Source organism: Thermomyces lanuginosus, assembly GCF_041956635.1.
Source record: "Thermomyces lanuginosus strain ATCC 200065 unplaced genomic scaffold VTN49scaffold_35, whole genome shotgun sequence".
NCBI classification, from domain to species: domain Eukaryota; kingdom Fungi; phylum Ascomycota; class Eurotiomycetes; order Eurotiales; family Trichocomaceae; genus Thermomyces; species Thermomyces lanuginosus.
This window is the reverse complement of record NW_027192369.1, coordinates 163,829-178,351: the sequence shown is the minus strand read 5'-3', so window position 1 is coordinate 178,351 and position 14,523 is coordinate 163,829. Positions and strand designations below refer to the sequence as shown.

Below are 14,523 nucleotides of genomic sequence, written 5' to 3'. Positions count from 1 at the left end.
GAAGAAAACCCGCCTTTCTCCGCCGCACGACCATCACCCCATCAATACCACTAGACCACCCCCAGGCCAATAACTCTCCGGCGATGCAGCGATTATGTCTTGCTAGCCATGCATTCCGCACGACGACGCGACGCCAATGGCCGCTCCTGACCGCCGCGAGACCGTCTAATCGCCCCTCTTCCTACCACGTCCCTCTGCCGCCGACCCGCTCGTATCACGCAGCGGTGATTGGCGGCGGCATCACCGGCCTCACTGCGGCCTACCGACTGCTGCAGGCAGACGCGGCATGCGATAAGATCACCGTCTACGAGAAATCGCCGCGACTCGGCGGGTGGTTGCAGTCCGAGACGGTTGAGGTGAATGGCGGCCATGTCGTGTTTGAGTATGGTCCGCGTACGTTGCGGACTATGGGCTCGAGCGCGCTGCCTACATTGGACTTGGTACGTTGTTCTAATATCGATTTTTATATCAATTGGTAGAGATATTGCTGACAAACTGCTGCTGCAGCTCCTCGACCTCGGCCTTCGAGACCAGCTACTCTTTACCAGCAGTACGTCCGATGCCGCGCTGAACCGCTACATTTACTACCCGGACCGCCTCGTACAGCTACCGCGACTCCAGCTGCAGAAGGGTGATAGCAACGATGGTGGGGACCAGTCGGAGCAAGTCCGCCAAACCCTCTCGACGGTGCTGTCGCTCTTCAGGGAGCCGGTCTTCCGTGGGCTGATCTGGGGGATTATGACGGAGGCGTTTAGGGCACCGCCGGCGCGAACCGCGGCCGATGAAAGCGTGGCTGCGTTTGTCAGTCGGCGGATCGGAGACAAAGTCACGGATAATCTCCTCTCGGCGGTGCTTCATGGGATCTACGCGGGCGATATCGACAAGCTGAGTGCGCAAACACTGCTAGGGTCGTATCGGGATTTGGAGCGGAATGATGCGCGCGTCCTTGGCTCACTGGCGATGATGGATAGGGATGGGAAGAGGTATTACTGGGTAGATGGGCATATGGCGTTGGAAACGGTGTTGGAGCACCGGCCGGAGGGTCATGCCGAGTCTCTTGGGGACATGTTGCTGGGCAATGCTGTGATGACGCTGGAGAATGGGCTGGAGGATATCGTTAGGACGCTCGAGGAGAAGCTGCGCGCCAGCGGCAAGGTTGAGATTCTGACCGATACGCCTGTCAATGCTCTCCGAAGGTTGGACGAAGGGTCAGACATCATGGTGAGCGTTTCTACTTCGCTTGGTGCCGGATGTTTGTGAATGCTAACAAGCACAGATTACATATGGAAACGAAAACAAGTCCAATATTCACCAGCGCGTCATCGCGACCGCGCCGGCGCCGAACCTCGCTGCGGCAATTGAGGCTGGGTCCCGCGACTCCAAGCGGCAAGCGCCGCGAACGCGGAACCTCCTGAAGCAACACGACTACGCGGTGTCGGTGATGGTGGTCAACCTGTACTATGATGACCCAAAGATCATCCCTTACCGGGGGTTCGGATACCTGATCCCGCGCAGCGTGCCGTTGGTTCAGAACCCAGAACGCGCTCTGGGCGTTATCTTCAGCAGCGATGTCAGCTCCGGACAGGACACAGCGTCTGGAACCAAGCTGACAGTTATGCTCGGTGGCCACTGGTGGGATCGCTGGAGCCGCGAGGAACTCCCCGACGAACAGACGGGCATCGAGATGGCCCGCTCGGTGCTGCGTCGCCACCTCAACGTCACCGCAGCCCCGACCGTCGCACGTGCCCGTTTGCAGTACCGTGCCATCCCGCAGTACACTGTGGGCCATCTGCAGCGTATAGGCGATCTGTCTGACGCCGTGCGCGAGGAGTTTGACCACCGTCTGACTCTCGCAGGCAACTGGTATAATGTTAACGGCGTTGGCGTCGGAGATTCCATCGCGCAGGCTTATCTCGCAGCGACGTACGGCGTTGGGGCAAGGCGTGTCGGGAAATTGCCGGGTCCGCTGGGCGAGGTCGTCGATACACGGTCATGGGATCTTGAGGGAGGAATTGCGACGGCGCCGGTGAGGTATGCTGTTGCGCCGGTCACACCGCGAGAGAGAGAGTAAATACAAGCATACGCTCGATGCGCTTTGGTTTTCTTATTGTGACGTCCACTCGGACGGTGTATGAATAGGTCTATCGGTTTGTTTCTGGCTAAAAAGAAATACCTAGAGTATGCATTGGATAGATCAATTGTTGTTATTGTTCCTAGGTACATATCGCACGGCACTGAGGAGCCGCTGGCATGCAACAGGCACCTTGTGTCTCCCTATGTCTGCAGAGATACACATGCGGCTTCGTCTGGCCGGAACGGCAATACTGCCATGTCGTTTGTGACATGATGTATCGCGGATGGGCGTGCACGTCTCGCGTGCTCGGTCGGACACGGTCGTCTGACTAGAACTGTAATATGCCGCAGTAGTAATATGTTCACTGCCAGATCCAGCTCTTGTGCGGAACCTCACCCCCAAGCTCCAGCTCTTTCATGGCATCACATTCCTCTTCTTCTCCTCCTCTTTCTTCTCGCCTTCGTCATTGAACCCCAATGCCTCCAATTCCCGTGTGAGCTCCTCGATCCGCACCACCTTAGCCTCCTGCTCCGGTAGGAGCGACGCGCCCTGATCTCGCCTGTCACGCAGCTCCCGTGCCTGACGGAGCTTCTTGCGGAGGTTGCGCGCTTTCTTTTCTCGTTCCGTGTCTGGGTCTGTCGGCTTCGTCTCAACTGGAGCCTTGCCATCCACATTGCGGTCGCCAGCGACCGCGTCGGATGGTTTCGTTGACGCTTCTGAATCTGTCGTCTTCTGTTGCTGGTTCTTCTTTTTCCTCCCTCCTTCTGTAGCCGTGACGTCTGTTTTACTCGGCGCCTGATCGTGATTCATTTTCTCGGGAATCTTGCCCCTCTGGCTTTCTCTTCGCTTTACGTTCTTGTTGTTATTTTGTGGCGGATCGCTCTTCACCTCCTCCGCCCCGGGTACCTGTCGCCGATTCTTCAACGCCGCTGCCTTAGGGTGTCGGTACCGCTCAATGTCTTCCGGCGGCCGGTACCCTGGACGGATGCGGATCTCCTTGCGCATCGACCCGTCTGCCCGCATCGAGGCCGGGACATGGCCCCGTCCAGTCGCCGCATCAAACACAATTCCTGACACACTGACTGTTTGTTGTTGAGACGACATGTCGGCTTGGAATCCTTGTACTTTTGAGCAATTGTGATGCGAAAATCCCGGAACGAAGTACGATCGATAAAACTTCGCTTTGTTTGCACTAAACCGCCGGCGGAATGTGCAGCCTATCGAGAGCAGGAACCGAATCAGAGCCACAAATGCAGGCCTCGATGTGTTGGCAGTCCCAAGTTCGTGATTTCACATCATGTCAACTGATGTCGAACATGCTCTTCAGGGCGATAGTGATGACTCAGCACCGTGTTCTGATCGGTGATTGGTCAATTGTTTCGGCCAATCAGTGTCCGGTAGATTCCGGCTTGGCGGATGGTTTTCATGCTCTCCGACTCTTCGTCTCTTCCGATCCGCGAGATCACAACGTCGAGTGCCTTGTTTCCGTTCCTGGCTCCGTTTGGCTCCTCCGGCTCCTCGCTGCCTGCTGCTCGCTTCAAAATGGCTGGGGTAGGTTACCTAGTTTGCAATTGGTGTGCCATGGTACCATGCAGTCGCTAACTCATCTCTCCAGATCGCAAACACCATCTACCAGCAAGTTCCCCCATACGGGCTCGGATCGGCGGACATTCAAGTTATGCTAACGCGCTGTCAGGACCTTCATTCGGCGGAATGCCACCTTTGTGGCTACCATCTTTGCCAGCGCCTTCGCTTTTGAGATGTACGTTCCGAATATCCCTGCGTGATTGGATCTCCTCTCCCAGTGATATCGGCCTACCGTTTTGCTTCTATCGGCCTCTTGCTGACTGTTGATCCGCCGAACAGTGCATTCGACGTCACTACGAACAAGATTTGGGACAGCCTGAACCGCGGCGTATGTACCCTACCCTTCGTTTGCCAAACCCGACCTGGCCGTGCTAATCGCTTGACTTGCAGCGGCAATGGAAGGACATCCGCCACAAGTACATCCAGAAGCCTGAGGAAGAGGATGAGGAATAAATTCGAAACTGGATATCAGTTTCATAGGGTAGAATTGTGGGGGTGTTGATGGAACGAGGGGATGCCCCGTGTACCTATTATCTGTGCTTCACGAAGACGAAAACCAGGCCCAATAGAACGTGTACAATTTCCTCTCTGATTCAAACTGTTTTCTCTTGCTATTAGTGGGTAGGATGCTGATTCGGAGGCGGGGAGGTTGTCGGTGGCGGCTCTTCGCATCGCAATCGGAGCGGGAGCTTGCCATATCAACTTCGCTCAGCTTCATCCATGATCCATCAGTTTTGCTCTTCTTCCACCACGCAGCCGGCTCTAGCCATTTTAATTTGGACTCTTCCGTTGTAAATCCTCCTCCGCTGGTCGCCGGGTGATTATCCTTGTCCCCGCCTTTCTTTCTGTGACCGCCTTCGCTGGATCTCCCTGCTCTCCGCACTCGGTGGTAGTATGGCCTTAGAATCTCCATCGGATTTTCTGACTAGAGAAAAATTTAACTAACGGCCGAAACAGCATATTACTGCCATATCCCTCAGTAATTTCTCGCCGTCAAGCCCGTCCTGACTCGTGCCCGCTCACCCCGCCACAGCTCGATTAAGTCGCATGGGCTCCCCACGGATACTATTCATCACAACCCCCATCAGCAATGCTCACTGAGTGTGAGAGGCTGCTGGGCCAGGGCCTACAGGCCTTGCCCGCAAAATACAATTATCGTTACGGACCAGAGGCCCAGGAAGAGCTGCTACGACTGCTTTTCCTATCGCTAGCCGGCAATGATCCAGAGCGCCTACGGCTGCTGTTCCCGTCTGGTCCCCCAGCAAAAGGCCCTTGGAAGCTCGCGGAGGCGCAGGGCGCAGAAGAAGGCGCCGAGTATACCGAAGCTGCTCGGGGCAAACGATGCGGCCACATCTTCCGTCCCGGTGAAGGTACCTACCGCTGCATGACATGTGCGACCGACGAAACGTGCGTGCTCTGCAGCCGCTGCTTCGATGCGTCCGACCACACCGGCCATCAATATCAGATCTCGCTGTCCTCAGGCAACTGCGGCTGCTGTGATTGCGGCGATGAGGAGGCATGGCGTGTCCCGCTCTGCTGCGCTATCCATACCGACAGCGAACAGTTCAAGGGCAAGAAGCGTGAAGTGCAGCTCCCCGAGGAGTGGGTGGCGGACATCCGTGCAACCATTGCACGAGCCATGGACTACTTCTGCGATGTCATCTCGTGCTCGCCGGAGCAACTTCGCTTGCCCAAGACCGAGGAAGGTATCCGCCACGATGAGGTTGCCTCCCGCTTGCAACCCGGGTTCTACGGCGACGGCGACGAGCCCGACAATGACCCAGAGTTCGCGTTGTGCCTCTGGAACGATGAGAAACATACCATCACTGATGTCGCCCACCAAGTCACCCGCGCGTGCCGCGAACGGGACAGCTTTGGCGTGGCCAAAGCCCATGAGACCAATGATATCGGCCGCAGCGTCGTCAAGTACTCCAAAGACTTGCCGCGTCTGCTCCAGGTCTCCAAAATCATTGAGCAGATCAAGGTCACCATGACTATCCGCTCGTCCCGAGACACCTTCAGAGAGGACATGTGCGGTACCATCGTCGAGTGGCTCGCCGACATTGCCGGCTGCAGTTTTGGAGATGATCACCAGATCCTACGTCATGTCATCTGTGAAGAGTTTTTGCGGCCGTGGCGTGTCGGGAGCAAAGCGTACAACGCTGACATCGGGCTCAAGGGCATCGATGACCACGAGCGGCACGATGCTACGCCGCTACGCTCCATTACCCTGACAGTTTCCGCGCAGGGCCAGGTCATCATGAATTCGGATGATGACGAAGAGGACGACGACCCGGATGCCGTTGCTGATGGTCAGGGTCAGGAGGATGAAGAGGACGATGTTGAGGAGTACAACGATGCGTCCCAGAATGCTCGGGAGGCCGAAGATGACGAGTTCGAGCCCATGGAGGTCGATCTAGAGCGTCTCGGTGGCGGAGAGGGTGATGGTAGTAATGAGATGGAGATAGACAACCGCCCTGCCGCCGGCGCAGAGACGACAACGACTGGTTCCATCTCGCCGCCACCGCCCAATAATGGTGATACCACCGGAAGACAAGAGACACCGGGCGAGCCAGCACCATGTCCATGGGAATCGCACGTTAAAATCCCGCGAACACCGACGGTCTCCGTCAAACCCACTCCTGCCAAAACCCCGAGCCATTGGCTTGTGCGGCCTTCGCCCCCGATCCAGGGTGATATTCCGCCCTACGAGGATCTATCGCAGCGCACCCGTCTTGACTGGATGATCCTGTTTGATCTACGGCTGTGGAAGAAGACCCGCAAGGATCTCCGAGACCTCTACATTAGCACGGTGGTCAACGTTCCGCAGTTCAAACGCATCATGGGTCTACGGCTGTCCGCGCTGTATACGGCTCTGGCCCAGCTCTACCTGATCGCCGATCGGGAGCCCGACCACTCGATTGTCAACCTGTCCTTCCAGCTCCTAACTACACCGTCAATCACGGAGGAGATTCTCGACCGTGGAAACTTCCTCACTAAAGTGATGGCGATCCTCTACACCTTCCTAACCACCCGCCAAGTTGGCGAGCCGTGGGAGGTCAACCCAACAGCCACGCTGGCCTTTGACGCTGGATCCGTAACCAACCGCCGGCTGTATCATTTCTTCTTCGATTTGCGCCACCTTCTGCAGTCCAAGTACGTTCGGGACAGCATCCGGACGGAGGAGCAATATCTGCTGCAGTTCCTGGATTTGGTTAAGCTGCCGCAAGGGATTTGCCCCAACGTCCGTGCCGTCGGAGAGCACGTCGAGTATGAAACCGATGCCTGGATCAGCGCATCGATCCTAATGCGGGAGATCAACCGGCTGTGCCGTCAATTCTGCGAGTCGTTCCGGCATCCGGAGGTAGATGCGGAATCGGGCGCCAACCTCATGCGCGCCATCAACGCAGCCACTATCACAGCCGTTGTGCACTCCACCGGACTCGAGAGGAAGCGCTTCGACCAGGCGGAAATCAAGGATTACGTTTCGATGAAGTACTTGCCGCCGTTCGCCTTTGAGATCTCGCCAGACGGCCAACCCGTGCGTCGGCGCGTTGTGAACTTCGTCGTAGATAAGGGAGCGATGAGCTTCCATCACCCACTTCAGTACACGCTGTCCTGGCTTATCGAGTGCGGCCGCGGCATGGACCGCGATCTGATGCGTAATCTCCTCCTAAGGGCAGCGCGGATTGCCAACGAAAAGTACGTGCATGACCGCCACCTCAGCGACGAGGATCTGTTGCTGGTCATGTTTGATTACCCCCTGCGAGTCTGCGCCTGGCTGGCACAGATGAAGGCCGGCATGTGGGTGCGCAACGGCCTCAGTCTGCGCCATCAGATGTCTCAATACAGAGGCGTGTCGTCCCGCGATTTTGCCTTTTACCGCGATATCTTTATGCTCCAGACAGCGCTGGTGACTTGCGACCCAAGCAGGGTGCTCGCGTCCATTGCGGATCGCTTTGGTGTGATTGCCTGGACGAATAACAACTACCAGCCGCCTCCAGGATACGACCATGAGCAGATCATCGATGTCGCCGAGGAGTTTGTGCATCTGCTCATCATCCTCGTCGCGGATCGTACATCGCTCACCGCCATCGACGACGATCTCGATCTCATCCGTGAGACTACCCGCCGCGAGATCGCGCATGTCCTGTGCTTCAGGCCTCTCTCCTTCTCCGACTTGTCGAACCGACTCAGCGACAGGCTGCTCGAAACCGACGTCTTCCAGGATGTCTTGGAGGAGGTCGCGACGTTCCGTCCGCCTGAAGGCCTCAACGACACGGGCACGTTCGAGCTCAAGTCCGAATATATTGACCTCGTTGATCCGTATAGTGCGCACTATAGCAAAAATCAGCGCGATGAAGCGGAAAGCATCTATCGGAACTGGCTGGCCAAGAAAACCGGCAAGAAGGAGTCGGATATTGTCTTCGAGCCTAAACTGCGGCCCATCACCAGCGGCATGTTTACGGCCTTGTCGGAGTTTATGACGACGCCGGTCTTTGTGCAGATTGTCCATCACTGTCTCGACTATGTGACAAGCCCAAAGGGCGAGCCGCCGTCGATTACCGCCACTCGCGTCGAGTCCTTCCTCCAGATTGTCCTCCATCTCATTGTGCTTGCCGTCCTCGAGGACCGCACGAGCGAGGACGATGCTGAGGATCGATCTCGGGTCTCGTTTGTCCACCACGCGCTAACCAAATCGAAGTCAACCCAGGTCGGGGAAGACCTGACTATTGTGGGCCTTTTGCAGAAGGTGTCTGTCATGAACGAGTTTGAGTCCTGCGGCCCCAAGATCAAGCACATCCTCCGGCTCATGTGGCGGCAACGGCCGCAGACCTATGCGGCCGCGACAAAGGATCTCAAGTTCCCTTACGAACGCCTCGATGCCGAGTCCCATGAGACATCGACGACCGGTGAGTCTGAGCGAGACCTCAAGAAGAAGCAGGCGCTGGACCGACAGGCCCGTGTCTTGGCGCAGTTCCAGCAGCAGCAACAAAACTTCCTCAACGCTCAGGGCGGCTTCGATTGGGGTGATGAGGACTTCAGCGATGAGGAGCTGGAGGCACCAGCGGAAACCGAAAGCAAAATCTGGAAGTACCCCAGCGGGACGTGTATTTTGTGTCAAGAGGAGACCAACGACTCGCGGCTCTATGGCACGTTTGCGCTGGTTCAAGACAGCGGTATCCTACGCCAGACTGACGTGACTGACAAGGATTGGATCCGTGAAGTCCTCAGATCACCATCCAGTCTGGATCGTTCGTGCGACCATCTACGGCCGTTTGGCGTTGCCGGCGAGAATCGGGTGACGGTCCGTAAGCTCGATTCGATGGGCGGCGAGGTTATTACGCAGAAGATCGGCCTGAGCAAGGGATTCCCATCCAAGAGCACAGTTCGGGGTCCAGTGACGACTGGTTGCGGCCACATTATGCACTACACGTGCTTCGAGGCTTACTACGCGGCTACGCATCGGCGTCAGACCCAGCAGGTGGCCCGGAATCACCCAGAGCAGCTCAGTCTCAAGGAGTTCGTCTGTCCCCTGTGCAAGGCGTTGGGCAATGCGTTCCTTCCAATTGTGTGGAAGGGCAAGGAGGAATCATTCCCAGGCGTGCTGGAGATCAGGGAGCCAACTGATGACTTCGTTGGCAGCCACTACGGCGGCGTCTGGGACGCTCTTCCAGACTGGTCCATGTTTGACCATAAAGAAGAAAGCAAGGCGGCTGACAAGCTAGATAAGTTGTATCGTGACATCTTCCTGGACTACCTCAAGAGGTCGCTCGTCACACCCCTGTCCACGAGGATCGAGCAACTGACCGTTTCCGTGCCGCCTCCACCCCCGCAATCTCTCAGCTCCTCTACCCGAATCCCCATGCCGGGCTTCTTCCCATCCGCTGAGGACATCGCAGCGACCAGCCCGGTGCAAGCCCCACCGCCCGCAGACACGCCCGTGTCTGAACTCGTACAGATATACCGCCGATTGAAGTCAACGCTTCAGGCGAACGGGGTTCAGACCCAGTTCTCCACAGCAAGGGAGGACCTTGATCGAGTAGATTCGCTGATCCGAAGCTTTGGATTCAGCATTTCCGCACTCGAAATTGCCCAACGGGGCGTAGGATCGGACCCCGGTGCCACGTTGCTCGATAAGATCCCCCAGCTAGCCTTGACCCACCTCCGCGTGCTTGCGGAATCGGCACTCTCCTACGCGGCTGTTGGTGCGATCTGCGCGCGGAATAACCGGGTGGTACGGAATTTTCAAGAGATGCACCGAGATAAGATCTCTCAGCTCTTCGCCGGGCATCCGGCGGTGACCTCCTCGTCGTCGCTCATGGACCGCATCTATTCTATCGAGCCGCTGCTACAGATGGATACATTCATATTCCTCGCCGAGTGCTCGATAGTGTTGCCGCTCTTCATCAACATCGAGATTGGACACCTGGTCCGGCTGTGCTACGTTGCGGAAATCGTCAAGGTCGTCGTCACATTACCGCAGTGGCGGGACACGCTGCAGGCGGAGCTGGATCAGCACAGCGATGACGAAATCCGCGATGCGGAGAACCATGCCCAGTATTCCGTGACGCGACGTTTCGTCGACTTGGTGCTGGCGGAAGTCAAGGCCAACTCGCCCAGCGGAACCCTCGCGGGACTAACTGAGTTGATGGAGAAGATGGACACACAACCGACAGCGGCTCAGGTAATGGCACTGCGGCGAATGATTGAGAAGTACGCGCTTGCATTCCTGCGGAAAACGGTTATCTTGCTCCACGTGCAGCACGGTGTCGACTTCCCAACGTCGGGGTTGGGCGACGAGCATACATCTGAGCTAGACCGGCTGACGCGAGTTCTGCGACTACCGACTCTCGACGAGATCTTTGCGTCGTTCTCGCCTCCCAATGATGACCCAGAAAAGGACAGCGGCTGGAACAAGATCATCCGTGGCTGGATCTGGCACTGGAACGTGACCCGGAACGACCGCCGGCTGTGGCCGAGTCTACCGCACCCAGCCATCTTCGAACTCGTCGGGCTACCGGAGCACTACGACATGCTGATCGAGGAGGCCAGTCGTCGACGATGCCCCGTCACAAAGAAAGAGCTTACAGACCCAAGCATATGTCTATTCTGCGGCGATATCTTCTGTTCGCAAGCGGTCTGCTGCATGGGCCGAGGGAAGCTGGGCGGCTGCAACCAGCATATGCTTAAGTATGTTTCTTCTCTATCCATTGCCTTTTTATAGCAAGTGCTAACAAACATACAGGTGCGGCAAGAATATCGGCCTCTTCATCAATATCCGCAAATGCACCGTACTGTACCTGCATAATCACAACGGCTCGTGGCAGTTCGCACCGTACCTCGACCGCCATGGCGAAGTTGATCCAGGTTTGCGCCGCAACCGTCAGCTCGTCCTGAACCAGAAGCGCTACGATAAGCTGCTTCGCGACGTGTGGCTGACGCATAGCATCCCGGCAACGATCAGTCGGAAGCTGGAGGCGGATATCAACAATGGCGGGTGGGAAACGATCTGATGCATTTGTATGGCGGTGTTTATTGAAAAGTTTGGGCGTGCATTCATCCTGTCCTAATGTCTTGCCATAACTACCTATTGTCATCATGGTTGTTACGAGTGCGATATGATCATGTCTGTGGTTTGCCTGGTATGTGTTGGTAGCTATTGATCTTCCTTGATTAAACGCGGCTCCTTTATTCATTCGTTCTTGTCTCGCAAATGCATAAATAGTTGTAAGGCTTGCGTGAGGGTGGAATTCAAATTCAGTGAGGGGACAGTTATATATTTAGGGCTCCCTCCACAACGCAATTCGCCTCCGCCTCGACCAATGTTCCCAAACAAAGAGCCAAATTCTTTCAAATAACGGGCAACTCATGCAGGCCGATAGCGATATATTCCGCAAAACGAGAGAAAAAGAGACTCGAGAGTTATCCATGGGATAGCTCGCACTAGAGGCGAAAAAGAAAAAAAAATTTAAGAGAAGGAATGCTCAAATGGAGACTCGAACTCCAGACCTCTTGATCCCACCAAGGGATGGTACTAGTCAAGCGCTCTACCAACTGAGCTATTCGAGCATTCATTGGTCATACCTTTGTTTTTTGTATATATGAGATTAGCTGGTTCAGCTGCTGTCGCTCTGCTAAATCCTCCCAACATGAATCGATCCCATGAGAGAACAAGTCATTCATGAATGTATATTTACATGATTGATGCATTAGGCAAATTGAAATCAACCTGCCCTCCTCCTCTGCTCCAACACCCGCAGCACATCCTCTGCGGAATCCTTGTTTCCCTTCTTCTTCTTCGGCCCGCGCTTGCGCTGCTTTCGGCCAGCGCCTGCCTCGAGTTCCTCGTCCTCTTCGTCGCCGATCCGGCTGCTGCCGAACCCGTAGTCGATATCCATCGCGTCCAGCTCGTCGCGCCGCCGCGCCTCTTCGAGGAATTTGCGGCGGCGCTCGAGTTTCTCCGGGTCGACGTCGTCGTGGTCGAGGTCGATTCCCTGGTCTTCTTCGTCTTCCTCCTCTCCTTCGCGAGATTTGGTCTTGGATTTCTTGGCCTTGGCCTCGGCTTCGGCTTCCTCGGCAGCTCGTAGCTTGGCGGCGCGTTTGATGGCTGCCAGGATCGTTGGGTCGCTTGTAAGTGGCCGTGATCGGTCTGGTGCTGTGGTTTCGTCCGTCGTTGTCGTTGTAGAGAAGTAATTGCGAGGTTTAGCCGTGGTCGTAGTTTCTGTCTTGGTGGGAGCCGGTTCAGCGTGTTTCGCTTCTGCCTCTTCGTCTGCCGATTTCTCGTCGTCTTCTTCTATCTCCTTAAGTGGGTTGTAATCAGTCCCGACACCTTCAAAGATGTCCTCATCCTCCGGTTCGGGTTCGAGCTCGCGTTTGGTTTCGGCCACGTTCCGCAGAGCGGAACCTTCCACTCCCGATGGCTCTGAGGCGGCGGCAGGTGCCTCCGTCGCGGCATCACCATTACTCTCTGTTTTGGGTGGTTGCGCCGCTGGGGCATCCTCCTTGTCCAACCACCGAACCTTTCGCTTCGTTCGTCCTTCCTCATCGGTGATGAGGAGAACCTCTTTGCGCCGACCGCTGGGATCTTCCTCGATCCAGCGCTCCTTCTTTTTCTTTTTCTTTTCCTGCCCTCCCGTTGCGTCAATCTTCTTGAACTTAGGGTTCAGCGTAGACTCTGGAGCCGCGGTCGCCGCCCGACTCTCCTTTAACTGCCGTAGAATCTCGTCGCGTGTCCGTCGCTGCACAAGGTTGCCCTTTTTGACCTTTTGCTCCCTCGGCGCGGCTTCCGTAACTTGTGCCGCCTTCTCCTCCAGCACCCGCTCGAATTCCTCATCAACACTTGTTTCCTCCGGTGCAGCCGGACCCGTTTTATTCTCCAGCGGCTTCGTTATATCCTCTCCTGCTTTCACTCGTCGCAGCAGATCCCAGTCCAGACCCTTGACTAGGTGCGTACTGCTGATGTCCCCGCCGACGCCGAGTTCCCTGCGCTGCTTGTCAAATGTCGCCTGGTCGATCTCACCGCGCTTGAACTTTTCTTCGAGCGCCCGAACCTGCTTCTCAAGAGTATCTTCCTCGTCGTCGCTGTGCCCGTATCGCAGCGGTGATACCCGGTTCTCGCTCGACGACTTCAATTTCTTTGTCGGTGGCGGTTGTGACTCGTGCTCGGGGCGATTTTCAGCTACTTGACGGGAGAAATTGACGCCTTTTACTGAGCGACTAGTAGATGAGAGTAAAAATGTCAGTATTCACTCCAAGTAGACACAATCTTGTAGGCCAACACGCATACGGCGTCATAGGAATAATCGAACGTTTTCGGGAGCCGAGGGCTCCTGCGATCCCGGAGGTTGAACTCCGTGCAGCGCCAGCAGCGCCGCCGCTTGAAGCGTCGGCTTTATTGCCCGCGGATGATGACTGCGCCAGCACGAGGCGCCGAAATTGTTCGTTGTTCATTATGGAAGTATTATCGCGTATTCGGAGAAAGAATCACCGTTTCACATGGGTACGTGTTGATTGAGTGGCGACGCATGTGTTTGTGCTGTTTGAACGGGGTGTTGCTGTTGATCGATAGGTAGGTATAGCTCGACCTCAAGTTAGAGGAACCAAGGCGGTGGCGACTATCCTCTCCCCTCAACAAAGACAGAGACACTCGCACTCATCACAATTGCCGTACACAACTACAACGAGAGGCTAACTAACCTCTAGCAACGAAGCTGATTATTGGCGAAGAGAGACAAAGAGCAAAAATATGGCTGCACTTGCTCTATCGTTCTTATACCGTTTTCATCTGTCCCAAGAACAGTCGGTACAAGCACTGTGCTATCAGCGTCGTATTCATTCTCTCAAGCCTTGCTCTCCGGTGTGGATATCTCCTTGGCTCAATACAGTGAAACTTGGTTATAACGATGCTAATTCTGGCATGGCCAGTCCATCGCTATAACGAGATATCGGAATATCAAATATTACGTACTCTATGTGAGGAGTGATAACTAATTACACCCGCAGGCCATTCACTGTCGACCGCCTATTTACTCGGGGCCCCCCTACTGCACTAAAGTTTCTCCAAGGGCCCCCTTACCTAGCGCGTAATTTAATATTTGCATTTTATATTTGAATTGAAACAAGTAGTTATCTAATCACGTGTTTCTCACTTTTCCCCAATGGCCCCCCTTCCCTCTGCCGCGTGAGGACGCGTCGTTTGGCTTCTTGTGTGGAGATTTTTCGCGCCATTCGCTCCGTACTTCGTATCCGCTTCCACCTTTTTTCATTCAGCTTCTCTATTCTGTCTCTAATATCCCTTCAAAGCGAGTACAGCCACTACCGATGTGCTCTCACAAGTGCCAGCTTCAGTTCACTAACTC

The 14,523-nt window shown here is 55.6% G+C and overlaps 6 protein-coding genes and 1 non-coding gene across 7 annotated transcripts; 3 read left to right on the top strand and 4 right to left on the bottom strand.

Moving 5' to 3' along the window:
* Window positions 1–83: 83 nt before the first annotated feature.
* On the top strand, window positions 84–2,071 carry VTN49DRAFT_5507 (uncharacterized protein; the record flags this gene model as incomplete). The annotated part of the gene is made up of 3 exons (XM_069413572.1): window positions 84–440; window positions 508–1,221; window positions 1,277–2,071. 3 exons carry the CDS (start codon window positions 84–86, stop codon window positions 2,069–2,071), a joined length of 1,866 nt encoding a protein of 621 aa, XP_069266230.1.
* A 417-nt stretch (window positions 2,072–2,488) lies between these two features.
* On the bottom strand, window positions 2,489–3,178 carry VTN49DRAFT_5506 (uncharacterized protein; the record flags this gene model as incomplete). The annotated part of the gene is made up of 1 exon (XM_069413571.1): window positions 2,489–3,178. The coding sequence occupies one exon, from the start codon at window positions 3,176–3,178 to the stop codon at window positions 2,489–2,491; it is 690 nt and encodes a 229-aa protein (XP_069266229.1).
* A 485-nt stretch (window positions 3,179–3,663) lies between these two features.
* Window positions 3,664–4,114, top strand: VTN49DRAFT_5505 (uncharacterized protein; the record flags this gene model as incomplete). The annotated part of the gene is made up of 4 exons (XM_069413570.1): window positions 3,664–3,713; window positions 3,771–3,836; window positions 3,941–3,989; window positions 4,052–4,114. 4 exons carry the CDS (start codon window positions 3,664–3,666, stop codon window positions 4,112–4,114), a joined length of 228 nt encoding a protein of 75 aa, XP_069266228.1.
* A 21-nt stretch (window positions 4,115–4,135) lies between these two features.
* VTN49DRAFT_5504 (uncharacterized protein) lies at window positions 4,136–4,574 on the bottom strand (the record flags this gene model as incomplete). Its single annotated transcript, XM_069413569.1, has 2 exons — window positions 4,136–4,249; window positions 4,365–4,574. 2 exons carry the CDS (start codon window positions 4,572–4,574, stop codon window positions 4,136–4,138), a joined length of 324 nt encoding a protein of 107 aa, XP_069266227.1.
* Window positions 4,575–4,751: 177 nt separating this feature from the next.
* VTN49DRAFT_5503 (uncharacterized protein) lies at window positions 4,752–11,178 on the top strand (the record flags this gene model as incomplete). Its single annotated transcript, XM_069413568.1, has 2 exons — window positions 4,752–10,855; window positions 10,911–11,178. 2 exons carry the CDS (start codon window positions 4,752–4,754, stop codon window positions 11,176–11,178), a joined length of 6,372 nt encoding a protein of 2,123 aa, XP_069266226.1.
* Window positions 11,179–11,646: 468 nt separating this feature from the next.
* VTN49DRAFT_t78 lies at window positions 11,647–11,734 on the bottom strand. The gene has a single exon. It is a non-coding gene; the product is annotated as a tRNA-Thr (tRNA).
* A 155-nt stretch (window positions 11,735–11,889) lies between these two features.
* VTN49DRAFT_5502 (uncharacterized protein) lies at window positions 11,890–13,615 on the bottom strand (the record flags this gene model as incomplete). The annotated part of the gene is made up of 2 exons (XM_069413567.1): window positions 11,890–13,381; window positions 13,452–13,615. 2 exons carry the CDS (start codon window positions 13,613–13,615, stop codon window positions 11,890–11,892), a joined length of 1,656 nt encoding a protein of 551 aa, XP_069266225.1.
* Window positions 13,616–14,523: the final 908 nt, after the last annotated feature.